The sequence below is a fragment of the Apium graveolens genome, chromosome 9, assembly GCF_009905375.1.
Source record: "Apium graveolens cultivar Ventura chromosome 9, ASM990537v1, whole genome shotgun sequence".
Taxonomy (NCBI): domain Eukaryota; kingdom Viridiplantae; phylum Streptophyta; class Magnoliopsida; order Apiales; family Apiaceae; genus Apium; species Apium graveolens.
The window spans coordinates 131,452,519-131,469,795 of NC_133655.1; the positions used below are offsets into that span (position 1 = coordinate 131,452,519).

Here is a 17,277-nt window from a genome sequence, read left to right on the forward strand (position 1 = left end):
ATCTAGTTAACTTTACCAAAGAGATAATCAACTAAAAGTTAACTTTAATAAATTCTATTTTCTGAGTTGATTTTTAATTTATAAAGCAAAATAAAAGTGAAAAGATTAAATTGTTCCTCAAAACACACAAATTAGGCACTATTCGTAAGGATGTCATTTTGTTTCAATTTTATTTTGGTCGGAAAATAAAAATTTAGGTTTAAAATAACATTTTCTTAAACACGGAGGGTCTCGTAACGACCCTTTTTTTTTCTTCTTCCTGTGACGTGTATATTTGATCCCCCTTTGTTTTTCCCCTAATCCTCAACAAACACTCCAATCTATCCTAGCCTAGGGTTCTTCTCATATCAAATCTTATTAAACCCTAATTATTCAATTCCACGATTTTATTCAATCAATTCTACTCTGACTTCAATTAAATTACCTAGGGTTTTAATGGCCACTGTTGCGGAAGACGAGCTGGTGGACTACGAGAGTGATCCAGAAGATGCCAAATTATCACTAACGATGCGCAGAAGAGAAGCTAGTGACGATGAAGATGATGACGAACAAGGAGAGACGTTGCGGCGGAGAGTCGGTTCCAGAGGATCGGATAGTGTTTCGGAAGGTGCTGCTGCTGAGGATGATGGTGAGGAGTCTGATGAGTTTGATGGTGAGGATGAGGTGGATGTAGGGGTTGAGAGTGGTGTGAAGATCGGTGGAGGTGAATTGGTTGTGGAGGGGGAGGATTTGGAGGTTTCGGAGGCGAATGAGGGGGTGGAAGGGGAGAATGAGGGGATTGGAGGGGTGGATGGTGGTGAGGGGAGTGGGGAGAAGGAGAAGAAGGAGAGTGAGCCCTTTGCGGTTCCTACTGCGGGGGCGTTTTATATGCATGATGATCGGTTTCGGGAGAGTGGGGGAGCTGGTACTGGACGGCATAGGTACTGTTTCTGACTTTTTTTGAGATGTTTGATTACGGTTTATGGAATTTATCAATTGTTGATTCGGTATGGTTTGTTACTACATTGTCTTTGCTTGTGGTATTCTATGCTTGCTTTGTATGATTGATTGAGTGTAATTAATTAGAACCATTTGGAGTTTCCGGTCTACAATCCCCTTTGGTTGAAGATGTATATACTTAATAGTAATGGGTTGCAATAATCCAGATTGGCACTGACAAACATAAACCCCTAAAATTCCTTGCGTTTCTGTTTTTGCTCCCTTTTATAACAAACAAACACCCTTTCTTTTCCAACTTCATAAACAACAGATAGAGGAGTAGAGAGGATTCATCAATTCTGAATTCTGATGGAGACTCGTACAGAAAATATAGCTGAATCAATCTTGGGAATAAAAATGGAATATCTAGTTACAAGCTTAGTCCCTAGACATAGTTAGCTTACTTGGCATCTGTAGTGACAGAAATAGCTTAAGTGTTGATATGCATAGAAGTGATTAAAGCCGGATAAGCATGTAATCTGGCGAAGTGACCGGCTCTTATTTTTAAAACTCGTAGTGTATCTCCTTCATAATCATAAAATTAAATGACAATAGCTTATTTTATTGCTGAACTGTATCGGCGTTGCTATTTTGTGCACTGTATTAAAAGGTAACAAAAACAATCTCTGCTTTGGTTTTACCAACCTTTTGTTTACAAGTCAACGACTTAAAGATAGTTGGAATTATAGATGTTCAACTGCTTTTAATTAAGAGTTTGCTTTATTATTTTTGTCATTTCACCATACAGTTAATTGCCACCTTAGAATTTTGGTTAAATTGCATTATATTCTACAACTACCTCTGGCTTGTGATGGGTTTATATGTTTGAATTTCCCATCATTGTTAAGAAGACAGGTATTTTGACTTGGTAAAAAGATAAAAGAATGGGAAAACATAGATATCAAATATATGGTGTTGTTATATGGTATAACTTTATGTAGATTACTTTTTGCTCTTACATATAGTGTTACTTCTGGTTTCTGATTTTCTACAAATAATGCCTAGGCGAAATCTTGGTGCAAGAAATTTGTGGGAATCAAAGGATGATAGGAAATGGGGGCATGACAAGTTTGAGGAGATGACTACCCAAGAAACGCACTATGGAGAGGTTAATTTTGTTAGCATTGTTGTACTTATAGAACCCATATTTGTTCCATGATGTTCTAATGTGAAATCTATTACTTTTGTAGGGAAGAAAGACCTCCAGAGTCCGTAACCGGGGCCGTGGAAAATTTCAAGGCCAAGAACATAGTTATCCACGGGGGAACAGGCCTAAAACCTTCAACAATGACAATCTGAACAACACACCCAACACTCAGAAAAATGCATACAAGAACCTAAATAATGCATCCAAGGGTGTAAGAGGTAGAGGCCCCAGAAGAGATCAATCTAATTGGGACGAGGTTCCTTCACAAAAAAAACAGTAAGTAGACATATTCATATATTTATGCCTTATGTGTGCTTAATTTTTAATCAAGATATCGCTTAATTTAATTATGTTTCCTAAATAGACATGGGAAGTCGGGCGAGAGAGGTTCAAATGCTACTTATGCAAAAGTATCAGAACATACATCAACCGTAGAATCCGACCCAATTCCACCTCAAAAACATGTCTTCTCGAGTCTGAATTCTGCATCTCCTCCATTTTATCCCTCGGTTTCAACGAACAGAGAAATTAGTTCAACGCATAATAGGGATGATCTAGCTGTCCAACTTCACCAAAATCAGCAGTCATCTGTTATGGATAAGAACTTTTCCATATCTGAATCCAACACAATGCGGGGGAAGAATGTACCTGATTATATTGGTATGGACAAGCTTTACATTGATGATCAGGACCGTACACACAGTGGGAAGCCATTGACCCATTTTTCACAATCTTCTCATTCAAGAGTTCAGGGAAAAGTTCAAACTCCGATGGGGAAGATGAATCACCAGTCAACTCCCCGGAACCAAGTTTACAAAGTCTCTAATCAACCTCAACAACGTAATGGCCAGCAAGCTACTTCTCAAACACGTCAGGCTTCACTACAAGCTTCTGGGCGGCAGTTAGGACCGCGAACTCAAGATTCCTCTTCACCAGATTCAGCTCTCACAGCTAACTCATTTGAATATAGGGAAACCAGATCTCCTCCAGAAACAAGTAGATCAAATACTGCGTTGATTGGTAAAGGAAAGAACGTCCAAGGTAATGGACGTGGATCTTTTCCCTATGGTGGGGCTCAGGGTGTAGGAGCTTCTGGAAATTTGGGCAGCACTCATGGTGATGTTAACTTTCCTGGAATGCCGACTTTTTTGCCAGGTAATACTGTTTCTGAGATTGCATATTAAATTTTGATCATGATAAAGAGGCAATAGTACAGTTTTACCTGTGTTGGTGGACATTTTCTTGTAAATCACTAATTACTTGACAATTATTGGTTGTTCAGTTTCTTCTTCTTGATAAGTTTATTAACTTTATCATATTGTTGAAATCACTTGCAGTTATGCAATTTGGTGGTCAACATCCCGGTGGAATTGGAGTTCCCGCTGTTGGTATGGCATTCCCAGGATATGTTGGTAATCCGGGGTCAGGGAATTCTGAGATGACATGGTAATTTTACATATTGAGCTTCTTCTGATTACAAGCGGAGCTTGATATCTATGTTTAAAATTTTGGCTGGGATAACGATTTTAAGAATCTTGTAGTTAGTTGATCTTTGCATTTTACTTCTAGTTGCACTACTGAACGTTACTTGTTTCAAAATTATTTTAGTAGTTTAAGTCGACATAGTCCTGAAATTAATTTAACTCTGAGGTTGACCCCATTCGTAGATTTCAGGCTGCTTAATGGGGATTGGGAAGTTATTCCTGTCTTTAGTGTGTGTTTGAAAAGTTTAATCGGCTGGAATGGGAAACCTCGTCTTATTAATTGGGTAACACATGCCCCATAGTATTCCAAACTATTACAATCAACAACTGAAGTGCCCTCTGTGTTCTACTTGTTTGTACTGTAAAGGACACCCTAAAACAACATTTTGTATTAAGTGTCAGATTGTAGTTTATTAAGGGGGTAATACATTCGTCAGATGCACCATGGTATTTTCAAATTATTCCCATTTACAATCCAACTGCCCTTATGTTTTACCTGTCTGTAAAGTAAAGAACGCCCTATCACAAAGTTTTGTATGCATGTCAGAATGTAGTCTAGATGTCTCAATTAATCTTTATACATCTGTAAATATTGTTAGTTACCCGGGATACTATATTGTTTATCTAATTTTATTCGCGTTTACTTTAATGTTATATGCTCAGGTCATAATTTCTTAAAGCAGTTTCTAACCTACTATTTGTAATATGCAGGCTTCCAGTTTTGGCAGGGCCTGCAGGAGCTTTAGGTGCTTCATATAATTCCCCGTACCTTTCTGTTGATGGTGGCTATCATGCTCGTCCTTCTGGCCAAGTTCCTTCTTTGGCTGGTGCTACAAGGTTAGTGGGGTAGTTGCTGAAGGAGGCCTCGGACTGTATAGTGTTGTTATCTTCCATGTGCTTGTTTTTTATTCTGATAAGTAAACATTGTAAATTTTGTGCAAAAACGAAAGATAGGAAGTACAATACATGGACAAAACATAATAAATTTGAGTTCACCAAGTATAGATTGAGAACAAGTTCCAATTAATGGAAAAAGAAACCAGCAAAAAATGAACTTGAATGGCATCTGTGGCCAGGAATACATTTAGTAATAACACAGCTGTGATGGGACTTGGATGTATACATGGAGACTTGTTACTGATGTCAATTAATTAGCTCCAAATAATTGTTTATGCACGTGCTTTCTGTAATTTGAATTTGTAGGTGCACTTGTTCCCTGTATTTGATAGACCATGCTTTTCTAGTATAATTCCGCTTACCACATAATAAGTATATCTTATGAATATCGTCTACCAAACAAGAGGGCATGGTTTCCTAATATATTATAACAAGATTGACTTCGCTGTATTTACTATTTAAAATAAGGTTGTCCCGGAAGTTATATCATAGTGTTGAAGATACATTTTACTTGCATTTTAGTGTTGTATTGTTTAGCAAATGCTGAGTTGGGATAGATTTTTTAGAGAGGTAATGTAGTCCTACTGTAGAGAGCATAGTTAGATATTGAACAAGCAGGTTTGTGTTGCTATTTAATTATTTATATATATATATATATATATATATATATTTTATAATTTTGCGGCTTTCTTCCGCTCCTCACATTTCAATGTATATCTTATTTTTTTTAATTTGTTTTTCAGCAAAGACAACAATATAAATAAGCCTACTAATGACGTGATGACCTCTGGGAAACAAGGCACATTTTCACCCATCCAAAACCTCTATAAGTTTGGAGTTATTTTGAGTTATATAATACTTATATAATTCTTCTTCTCTGCAGAGCTTGCAAGTGACGAGTTTGGGCAAAGACAAAACAAAGCTCGCAGGTAAGTAGTTGTGTATTTTTCTGGTGAAATTTTGAAATTCTAGTATACATTTCCTTTATATCCATCTAGTGTGGCATTGCCACATGAATTTTTTTTCTTATATATATTTTGCAGATATACAGAAATGAAGTTTGACCAGTGAAGTACATGGCTAGTTGGAAGCTGGAACCTTTTCCAGATTTACAATTAACTATTTGCTTTTCGGTTCCAATAGTGGTTGGTGGTTCTGTGTGTTGCAGGCCTTCTTCCAGGCCCTTTGTGATTATCGGCATCCTTTTTCGATTACTTTGGGCTATTATACTTTCCATGACATTTTAGGTAATAACAGCATATGCATTTATTTGTCATGCATAAGATTTCTTGTTTTGTTTTGTTTATGTTCACATACAAACAGTTATCATTTAGATTTTAGATCTTGATAATTTATATACAAGCTTAAATGAAGTGTTTAACATTAATTTGCACTTTTCGAGAAAGAATTCTTTGGTCAGATGTATGTAATTAGCTGACACTTGAAGGCCTTTGGTTGTCTCTCTCGTGGTTCTTGAAAGCGCAAAGGTACCATGGGGATTCGCTGCAATGCAAATCACAAAATTTGTGAAAACTTAATTTAAGTACTCCTTTACAGCAGCTAAAACATTTTAAAATTGACAATAAAATTATAAAACAGGTCACATAGGAGTCATGTAATCACAGAAGTGTCGAGATTGAACTTGTGTTCATAATAACGAAAGAGATGGACTAGCGACTAAAGCTTGCTTATTCTTTAGGATATATTAATCCTCTTCTTCATCAAGATTCTCAAGATCCTGTTTAAGATAATTATTATGGATCCTTAAGACCTGAACATCCTTAAATTCTTCCTCTTCTTTGTGGATATCCTTCGAATCAACCAGCTGCCTTGTGGATAGGGATGCTTCCCTTTGTTGGTGACATGTAAAGATTTTTGTGGACGTGACGTAGAATAAAATTCTATCTATTTCAAGTTCTTTCTTTTTTTGAAACATTTTTCTGTTTTACTGTCAAATTGTTTTTCTTTAGATGTTAGAGTTCTATTTAGGCTTCCTAAATAATTATGGCCTCCGTCATCAATAACCCAAAATTTTGGTGGTTGAAGTATTTAAATTTAGAAAGTTAGCGTGCATAGTAGTTCTGTTTGTTGATTGTTATTTGGGTAGAATTTATAGGCATCTAGGTTTGGCTGTTAATGATATATGCTCGTTGTCTTGTAGTTTGATCCTGCTGGGATATGTAGAATATGTGCTTGAGTTCTGTTGTTAGAGCATAGATTATTGTAAGGGAAGCGTGTTTTTGTGATGATATTTTATTTTTTTTAAAATATGGTACATATTAGTCCTCATTTGATACTTTAGATACTGTGTTTCAGTTTCTCCTTTTTAATATTTTTGTAGGTATGTATAAACACCTGCTCATGCTGTGGTAACCAGAGAGAAAACAAATAGCAGTTTGACAGGTGGCAAAGCTTTTTTCAAGTGTGCGGTAGGAAAATGCACTTGAGATTCTAATTATAATGTACTGGGTATTAAAAAATATTTCATAAAATTTTGTGACAATGCTTACCTCAATTCCAGGTTTCTTGTGGCTTGGTTTTTCTATTATTGAAGTTTGTCAAATTCAGGGGCTGGCTTCTTCATATACTACATGGGAGACGAGGGAGAGAAAGCACTATACAGATGTGCAGCTGCTTTCTTAAATAATCTAAAGAGTTGGTCTTTCCTTATTATCATTGTGTGAAAGTATGTTTAATCTAGCAAGTCATTTCTTCTTCTTTTGGTTTTGTTTTTGATGGGTACCCAAAGAATTTGGGGCGGTTTTCTTTTCTTGCTGAGAGTATCTTGGTTCTTGAGATCTTCGATTGTGGAGCTGTTTTCTCCAAAGTTTTTGTTTTTTAATTGTAATTAAGAGTAATTTTTTTTATTTTTAAGTAATTTATTTTTTGTTCAATTTATTATGAGAAATGACCGACTTGGGTTTTTGTTTAGATATACACATTGATATACCCTGGGTTGCTTTCTCATTTATTTACCAATTTAATGGAGTAGTTTCCTTGGTTTGTGACGCTCTGACATTGTGTTAAACCTTATCTTCTGTAGAGCACTGTAGAGTACACGGTAGTCGTAATTTCTGTCATTTAATCCCCTCTCCCTTTCATTTGAATCTTTTCTCAACTAATGAGATGTTGGAAACTTGGACTAAGAAATAAAAATGAAACTTAAAAAGCTGTTTTAAAATGAGAGATTAATTTTCTGTCTAATGTATAAAATTACACAGGGTTGTATTTTGTTGGTTAATTAATGTAACACGGAGGTTGGTAGATTTTTATATTTGTAATGCCCCAAGGCATTGTTTTCATCTTTAAATTTTGTGGAAGAGGCAAGATGCCATCTCATCCATTGTTTAGTGACGATGTAGTTTGTTACTATCAGTAGCCTAGCAAAAAATTGTCAAGTAATTGATGTGTAGTAATGTGAGTGACAGCTATTATCGCAAAGAGTAATTACTGCAAGTCAAATTGTATGCACAGATTACATGGTATTGTTAAAATCGGTTGCCCGTGTTTGTGGTTGACGGAAAACATGATACGCACATGGGCCTAGAATGACAAAGAAAATAATGATACTGAGTAACAAGTTTTAAAAATTCAAACAAAAAATTGTTTATATATATCTACGTTCAAACAAAAAAGTGTTTATATATATCTACGTTCCATTGAAGTCGAAGCATCCTTCTAAAAAGCGTAAATGTAAAGCAACTTCCTAGTGATTAATCGGAGTATTAATTGGATGTATTTAATAAAATATAAAAATAATTAATCTATTAAATTAAATATGTATATTTAAGAAAAAAATCCAGTAATTAATCGGATTATAAAATCAAATCGGCAGAATATATTAGATGATTAATCGGGTGATTAATCGGTAAAATCGATAATTTTTTATTTTGGTAATTGGTTATCTGATTCACTAATTCCCCAATCCGAGTAGAAGTAATTGAAATATTGATTACCATTTCAATGTAGATAAAAATTTGAAAGATCTTCTCTATGAAAAATCTTAGAAAGTATAATATGGGTTGTTCGATAAATCTTTCAATAACATACTAAATATTTGTTTGATATAATTTGTAAAAATGTAGAGAAGTTATAAGTTTTTTATCTATTTAATTTTTGTATAAGTTTTGCATTAGTTGTTTTACATTAATTTTCTTCTCATACACAAGTGAACTTGAATAAATTTGACAAAATAAATTTGCTGTGTTAGATTATATATAATTACAGTGAACTTGAAATATCTGATAGCAATATAAATATTAGTGATATACATATTCAATGAAATAATAATAAAAAGAATTAGATAAAACACTTGAAAAAACATGTAAAATAAATAATATTACATTTCAGAAATCATAAATCCTCCGTAAAAAGATTCAGATCGAGTATGTCTTATGATTACAAGAAAAGTTCTCCTGGAGTCGCAAAGTACCTATATATTTTATGCGAATGTTAAAATATGTGAAATTTTACAAAATGTTAATTTATTGCTAAATTACTCCATATTTTTTCTGTCAGTAGAAAAAAAAAATAGATGTGAATGACGAAATTGAGAAAAAAATATATATATATAGGGGATATTTAAATGGAAACAACCTTAAAATAAAAATTAGAAACACAACTCAACCGAAAACAAAATACACCAACCCGACCCATAAAAAACAGTTCCCTTTATATTTGTCCCTTAAAATTAAAATTAAAAAACAATTACACAAATCATATGCGCACAAAACTGCTCCATCATCTTCTACAAGCATCATAATCATCATCTTCATCAACGGAAACAATCATTAATTTCAACCATCAATGCGAGTTCTCGGATCTATTCACTCAATTTTAACATAATTTCTCCTTATATCTTCAAAAACGAGTTCAACGGAACTATTTTTCGACATTTGCTGCAACGAAAAACTTCAATTCAAAGTTTGTGACTAAAATCAACTCAAACAGGTATATATCTCATAGTTTTAAAGGTATTCATCACAATAATATGCATAAATTTATATATAAACTGAATTTAATGAATGCATGCTTGTATTTTAGTTATTTTTAGGGGGATTTTTAATAATTATTCTATATTTTAACATATTAATCTTCAAACATATCATATTTAGCATTTTATTGAAGCAAAAATGGCTAGTAATAGAGAAGGTATGTTGAATTAGGTTTTACAGTGTTTTATTTCATAATTTCATTTTATTTAATAATTTTTTTAATGAAATTGATTGATTTTGTAAGAATATGTAGTGAATCTTCAATATATTAGGCATAATTTAGTGATTAATTATACGTATTTAGTTACATGAGATTGTAGATTATTATTTAGATGAACATGTATATAAATGAAAATTCATCAAATTAAACTACAAAAATTTATATATAATCTGAATTTGATGAATGGATGCTTGTATTTTAGTGATTTCTAAAATACAAGCATCCATTATTTAAGTTAGATTAAATATAGAACATGTGAATTATAGAATTTTGTTAAGTTGGATTTAGGGATTAAATACAGAACATTTTATGATAATAAAATTCGAGGATAATTTGTGCTTCGATGCATTCTGCTTTTGATATGATGAGATTTTACTGTTTGTTGTGACTTATGTTTTGGTTTATTAGTGGTTTTGCTATTTATGGTTATATTTAACGTTGTTACTGTGGAATGGAGATTCTTATTAATGTTGATGTTTCTTTCATGTAAACTTTTGCTATTTTTGCATATGTAAGTTATATGCAAGTAAACTGCTGTTGAAGTATCTTGAAATCACATATTCAGAGCCATTCACTTTTAATTTATTTTGATTCATTTAATTAAGAAACTAGGCACTTAAGTTTTTTGTTTTTCTTGAACCGAGAATGTGGAAAATGAAAGTGTACAGATTATCGTGGGTTGTGACTATTTACTAAATTCCTTAATACAACCGAGATATAAAACAATACAGAGATAAGATTAGATTACTTGAAGTGCATGGTAGTTGTTTACCTGTATTAGTCCAAGCAAATAGTGATATGATCAAAATACTTGGCCATTGGTGCCAAAGTTTCTTATGTATGTGCTTGGCCTTAGTGTCGTAAACTAGCCGAGCTTTGCTCTGTTCTGTTTTACTAAGATTCCTGAGAAAATTGTTATGTTTAAGTTCAATCTTTACAGGAGTTTCTACAGTAACACCTGGATGAAGTTCAAGGATAAGACAATCAACTCGGCAAATAAGACAAACCATTCATGTCTTTGTTGACTAGGAAGATTAACAGATCAAGAAAATACAATGGAACAAGGTATAATATATTTAAAAATTGCTTACACTAATTTCATATTTCCATTCTTATAAATGACGCAGTTCCAAATACTCCTCCAAGAAGAAATACTGAAACAGTAAAGAAAATCAGGGTTTATACAAGACCAAATAAAAAATTTAAGCAAACTGCAGGAAGACCAGAAAACTACAACGATGTATGTATTCTACACTTATTTGGTTATTTCTAATTTCCATGATTAGTCTGCAGATTTTCCATTTGTTATTCACCTTACTTGTCACCCCTATATGATACTAATAATTAAAAAAAACTATGTAAGATGAAATATCAACACAAGAAACACCAACGACTACTCAGGAGGATATTCAGCAAGAACATGAGACAGAAAAAAGTTAAGATGAAATGGAGATTGAACAACAAGAGACATAAGAAAGTCAAGAACAATTTGAAGAGTAAGAATCATCCAACAAACCAAAAATGAACAAGTGGAAGACGAGGGCAGTGAAAAAGGTAAAAAAATATTATATTATAGATGTTATTCACTAAAACTGTACATACTAATCACTAAGTTACACATAGTAATCACTATATTGTACATAGAAATCACTATTTATACAGTCTGTTTTCTAGGATTTGCAACACATATAGACTTATAATTCATAATTGTAGGGTCCACAAATTTGTGAGCTGGTTGTCGATAGCATTGAAAATAAAGTTGCTTTTGGTACGCTTTTCGATGATGAAGAAATGAGTGTTACAATACATGGAGTGCCACTAATGCCTGGACACGGTCGTGTGTCGATCGGTTGACGGACATATACAATCAGACGCATTAGTTCCTGTGTCAATACCTGGTGAAATAGAAAAGGTTCGCGAAGCTGTTGGTTCTCACTTAGCATGACCTCGATATTTAGTCAGCATCTGAATAGTGGTGGTAATTTACATGTACTTATTCCTTAATAAAAATTGTCATGGGAAGGGTACTTACATTCTTTTTAAGTTTACGTAGAAAAAGAAAAAGGATGTGTCATCACAGTTAAAAAAGAACGCTGAAGTGCAGCAAATTCAGGATGAGTTCAATCGAGTGAAGGTGAATAGCGCAGTGCCAAGTCAATACAAGGTATTGTGTAAACATGTTACAACATTAATGAAAGCCATTTTCGACAATATTTATCCTAGTTTCTATTTAGTAAAAAAAGAGGTAAATATTTTAAAAACCTATTTAAGGAGTTGGTGAACCCTAAAAAATTAACAACTGTTAAATTTAGTTAAATTTTATACTACACCATATCTAGCCTGTAGCACCACTTTTTTTGGTGTTACAAGCAGAAATGTTACCTTAAATCACTACAATTTGATCCGAGATAACACTTTTTTTTTATATTACAGTATATGGATAATCGATGTTAGCATAGACATGACGAATTTCTATTGTAACATAAAATACAATGTTACTATTAATATCAGAATTAGTGTTAATGTAGGACAAAATAATTAAGCGGCATAGAAATGGCGGGCCAAATTTTGACAAAATTTTAAGCGGCCCAGAAGTAAAATTTTGACCCACTCACTTCATATTGTAAACCAAAATATACCCTCACATTTATATTTTTACTAGCCTATAACCCGTGCGATGCACGGATTGCTTTTAACATTCGATAATTTTTAATAATATATTTTATAATATAATTTTTTATAGTTGGAAAATAAATTGAAGAATAGAATAAGTTATAACAACATATATTTTATAATAATTTGAGACTTGACTGAAAATAAATAATATAATATAATATGTTGTTCACAAGACCCAAGCCCTGAATCTGTAGAAATTGTTAAAATAAAGAATATAAAAGTTTAAATATAATAAGTTGTTGACGGGGTTCGAACCCTGAATCCATGAGAGCAGTTTAAATATTAATATAATAATATTTTACTATTGCATCCAACGGTTCTCATCTTTCTGACTTTAGATCTGACGGTTGTTATTGGTCGTACCAAACAACTGTACCGAGCAACTGACTACCAAATAGAGGGTGTTCTGCTTATAATAGTATTAGATAGGTAGATACTCCCTCTGTCCCGTTGATTTCTATACGTTTACTATTTGCACGTATTTCGAGGTCTCTATAAAATATAGTTCCGTAATGTTTTTTTCAAAATTTTTTTTTTGAATAAAAGTTTAAACATGAAACTTTTTTTCAGAATTTTTTTTTTTTAAAAAAATATTGTGGAATTCTGTTTTAAATGAGCATTGAAAAGCGTGCCGAAAAGTAACGTATAGAATTCAATGGGACAGAGGGAGTATTGTTATACACTAACAAATGCACACACTCTCCCTTATCTAAAACTCTCAGACGAAACTCTTTCAGTCGAGGTTTTCAAACAAAACACTCTCGATGGGGTACTAAATTAGGGTTCTAAATTTGCTCGAGGAAATTGAGCTTTCTTCCAAGTCGGGGTTAGATATTGGAGATTGTAATTAGGGTTCTAGTAATTAGGATATGTACAATTTGGGGCTTTTTTCTCAAACGGGTACAACATTTGAAGCTTGTAATTGGGGTTCTAGCAGTCGCTTTCTTGGAGTAGATTAGGGTTATTGCTGTCTCTTTATTCTCAAATTTGAAGCTTTCTTCTTGTTCAATTTAAAAGTGTGTCTCGTATGCCCTTATTTTATTCTCGGATTTGTGTGTATATATTTTTGTGTGCTCATATCTCTGTGTATAATTGTTATTTAGTCTCTTATTTATGCTCTTTTTTTTATGTTCGATTCAAAAGTGTGTCGGGTATGTGGAAATTTATAGAGTATTTAATTAATAAGATGATAATTCCACTTTCTTTTATTAAAAAAGTTGCGTTGATGATCTGCGTAAGATGAAATGATGAATTATCCATTTTGCGTTTGTATGTTCCGGTCAACTACTAAATCGATTACTAAATTTCTATTTTGTTTCACCCTCTTTTCACGTCTCATTTGCATTATATACATTGTCTTTTTAGGTACGCATATATTGATTTACACTTTTATTTGATATCTCCGTTGGTGTAATTCATGCATTATTTTCATAAAATTTCTATTATTCTATATGACAAGAGAAATTTTTATTCACAGCATGTGTACACTTCATGTTGTACAATATAACAGATCAAAAGGTAGCATTATTTTTCAATTTCTCAATCCTACTTGCTTGCAACGAGTACAGTCCTTTTAAGTTTTGACATATCCTTTTTTGTTAGTCACTGTAGTCTCTTCACTGTTATTTTTGTCATCAGATTCTAAGTAAAATGTTATTTTTTGATTTTTAATTCTGCAAGTGTGGCTCAAATGAACTTGGAGTAGTTTCTTACTTCTTTAAGCATTGTGATTACTTTACAGCTTTTCTATGCAAGATCTTCTGTTTGCCTATTTTAATATTTTTGCTATATAATGTCTCTTTAGCGTGCCACAAGTGTGTGTACATTCCTATGTTTATGTTTATGTATGTATATGCATATGTGTGCAGCAAGTATTTGAGTTTTAGTTAGAAGGAAAGTTTATATACTCATTCTTTATTTTATTATTTTGTTGTTTTCTATTATCCATTTCCAGTATTGGATGTTTTACAAAACATTGTCTTATAATTTTTTTGTGTACCTTTCATTGTTGTGATTAACGTATACATAGTGGTAAATAAGAATGTATCAGCCTCTATTTTTTTGTGCGTGTGGCGGTTAACAACATGGGTTGTTTAGTTGCCCACATCAAAAATATGCTATAGTTGAAAGAGAATGAATAACTGTGTTGGAATAGTTGATTGTAAAAAATCACCTTATAAGAAGGGAGGATCTTGAGTTGCAGACCAAGATAATATCTTGTTGGCTCATGTTTAAGGAGAAGAACTTAGAAGATATAATTTTATCTTTTTCTTAATGTAATCTAGTTGTGTACATGCTTATTTTTTCCAATATCCTTGTGTTTGAAACAGGTCGGTGTTGGCATGTGCATGGAAGGCATAGAACAAAATCCAGTAGTCTATGAACTCATGTCTGAAATGGCATTCCGAAGTGATAAAGTCAATCTTGAGGTAATTGGATTTGTGGAGTCTTTTGATTTATCATTTTTTTGGGTGAACGGACTGGAATTTAACCCGTGCATGGAAGAATCCCAGTTTACTGCCTAGATCCACTTGGCTATATCTGCCCCTCTAGTTTTTTAGAGAAAGGTAAACATAAACTCAAGGTATCTCGGGGTCTGAAGAATCGGAAATATACAGAAGTTCTATGGTCTAATACGATGTTTAGAAATTAGATATACTGTGAAAAATCTGTAACATAATGTTACCCAAGTTTTTAAAGTATGACAATGTCTTCTGATAAATCATGCATCAATCTCTCGAAATTGTAATAACTATTTTGCTGTTTTCTTATAAAGATTAAACTTGCTTTACCTTGGAAGGAGTGGTTCAAAACTTACTCAAGCAGGCGTTATGCATCAATCTCTGTATGTTTTTTATTATCAGATATTCTAGTCAATCTCTTTTTAATCTCTTAGCTCTACTGCTCATTTTATATCGAATTGCGTATGTGCTGCATTATGGGTAATTAGCCAGGAGATGGGCTCACCAATTGTAGACATGTAAGTAGTTAGTTTCAATACCTAAGTATTATTTTCAACAAGGACAACTACATATACAATATATAATGTGCTGTCACATGAATAAACTCTTACATATTTGTTGTCTTAAACAATTTATCCCTTCTCTCTCTCTCTCTCTACTCTTTCTGCAGAGAGTAGTAAACAGTAATACCAATTAGTTGGCAGCTATGGGAGACTTAGAGGCTGCTGCTGTGGTAGTGAAGACCCCATAAAACAAAGCAAAACAAAATGATTAAAAAGTCTGTCTGGAATGATTTTGTAGCAGAGGCTAAGCAGATCAATATGTTTTCACCCCAATGTTGATTGTTACCACTTCACGGTATCTTTTGAGATTTATGTCTACTTTAATGGTTGGTCAAGTTGGAAAGCTCTATCTCTCTGGTGTTGTTGTGTCCATGTCTTTCACTAATGTCTCTGGCTTCAGTTTTCTTGTAAGTCCTTTGTTCTCTGTTCTTTAACAACATGTTCTCTTTATCTCCTTCTAGTACTAAACAATTACATACGTGTTTATGTATTCTAAATTCTTACTCAATACTATAGTTATGTTAATCACATGAAAGCCTTGTGCAAACAATTACATAGTTTTTATGTATTCTAAATTCTCACTTAACACTATAGTTATGTTAATCACATGAAAGCCTTGTGCCATAGTAGTTTTAAGTTTTATAAAATAGCTATTTTGAAGCGCATATACTAATATAATGACATGAGTTCACATGGTTTGTTTTTACAAGCTCAAACTGTAGAAAAAAATAAAGATCAGAAAATAGTCATTTTTACATATTTTAGCGTTTTAGTGATGGATACATAAGCATTGCGTCAGATAAGAGTTCAAGGATATTTTTACATACAAATATCGATGTACACCATGTTTGCCTTACCAGTGTGTTTGTGTGCTTATAATACAGGGTCTCACACTCCCCGTTGTAACTTGAATATGGGCCTTATTAAGTAATCGGTTGGCATAATTTCTACATGTTCTTATAATTTGGTTGTCGGATTTACTTCAGGAATTGGCCCTCACTACTTACATGTTGATTATGTCCATTTTAGATCATCTAATGCTCATCTGCGTAAATATTTCAATAGCTATAGTTTCTAATTAGACCCTTTTAAGTCTTTTGATTTCTTGGTGTAACTGTAAGTCCATAATAGGGTGGTGACTCTTTGTCTAGTTTCTTCTGCTTTAAACTAGCATTAGTGACTGAATCACTTGCTTGATTGATTAGGTGGAGGAAGAAATGCTGATGCGCAAGTTGCATTTTGGTAACTTTTCTACTTGTTCGCAGGCTTCATCAACATTGCTTGATGAGAAGAAGAAAGATGTGTCTGCTAAATGTAGTTAGGATGTTCTGTATTATTATTGGAACTTTGTAATGTTAGGATGAATTTGTACTTTATTAAATTCTAAAGTTGACTATGTATTCAATCCTTAATGTTATGTTTTGATCAGGTGAATTAAATTTAGATTTTATTACATTTTCAAATTTAGAAAGTGTAACCAATATAACATTTTGTTATGTTGGTATAAACAAAAAAGATTGTTATTAAAAATATAAGAGTGTAACAAGAATTTAACCGTATTACAATCTTGTGTTACAATAGCTAATATGATGTTGCAAAAGAGTTTATTCCAACATATTTTTGGTGTTACTAAAGGGTAATGTGTGTTGTAACAGAAATGTGGTTACACCTTCAACTTGTTACCATAGAAATAGAAAATGTAACTATAGGTACTCTATTGTAATGAGGTGTTACCAAAATTTCAAAAAGTGTAACCGTAGACACCTATTGTAACAGAGGCAAATTCAACACCCCAAATTTTCAAAAAATATAACCATAGCCAGTTTTTTTGCTTTAGGTAACACTTTTTGGCCATT

The 17,277-nt window shown here is 32.9% G+C and overlaps 1 protein-coding gene and 1 long non-coding RNA gene across 5 annotated transcripts; both read left to right on the forward strand.

Annotated features, from left to right (window-relative positions):
* Nucleotides 1-250: 250 nt before the first annotated feature.
* LOC141683803 (protein MLN51 homolog) lies at nt 251-7,437 on the forward strand. The gene is made up of 11 exons (XM_074488568.1): nt 251-920; nt 1,984-2,086; nt 2,169-2,401; nt 2,490-3,280; nt 3,463-3,571; nt 4,321-4,446; nt 5,250-5,305; nt 5,390-5,435; nt 5,550-5,753; nt 6,848-6,935; nt 7,028-7,437. The coding sequence occupies exons 1-9, from the start codon at nt 436-438 to the stop codon at nt 5,575-5,577; spliced, it is 1,977 nt and encodes a 658-aa protein (XP_074344669.1). The 5' UTR covers nt 251-435; the 3' UTR covers nt 5,578-5,753; nt 6,848-6,935; nt 7,028-7,437.
* A 5,655-nt stretch (nt 7,438-13,092) lies between these two features.
* Nucleotides 13,093-16,844, forward strand: LOC141683147 (uncharacterized). Of its 4 annotated transcripts, none has more exons than XR_012560132.1 (4): nt 13,093-13,412; nt 14,727-14,825; nt 15,173-15,828; nt 16,627-16,844. It is a non-coding gene; the product is annotated as an uncharacterized LOC141683147 (long non-coding RNA). The 4 variants fall into 4 exon arrangements; XR_012560133.1 differs by having other exon boundaries at nt 13,093-13,356; XR_012560131.1 differs by having other exon boundaries at nt 13,095-14,825; nt 15,173-15,376; nt 15,529-15,828.
* The last annotated feature ends 433 nt before the right edge of the window (nt 16,845-17,277 follow it).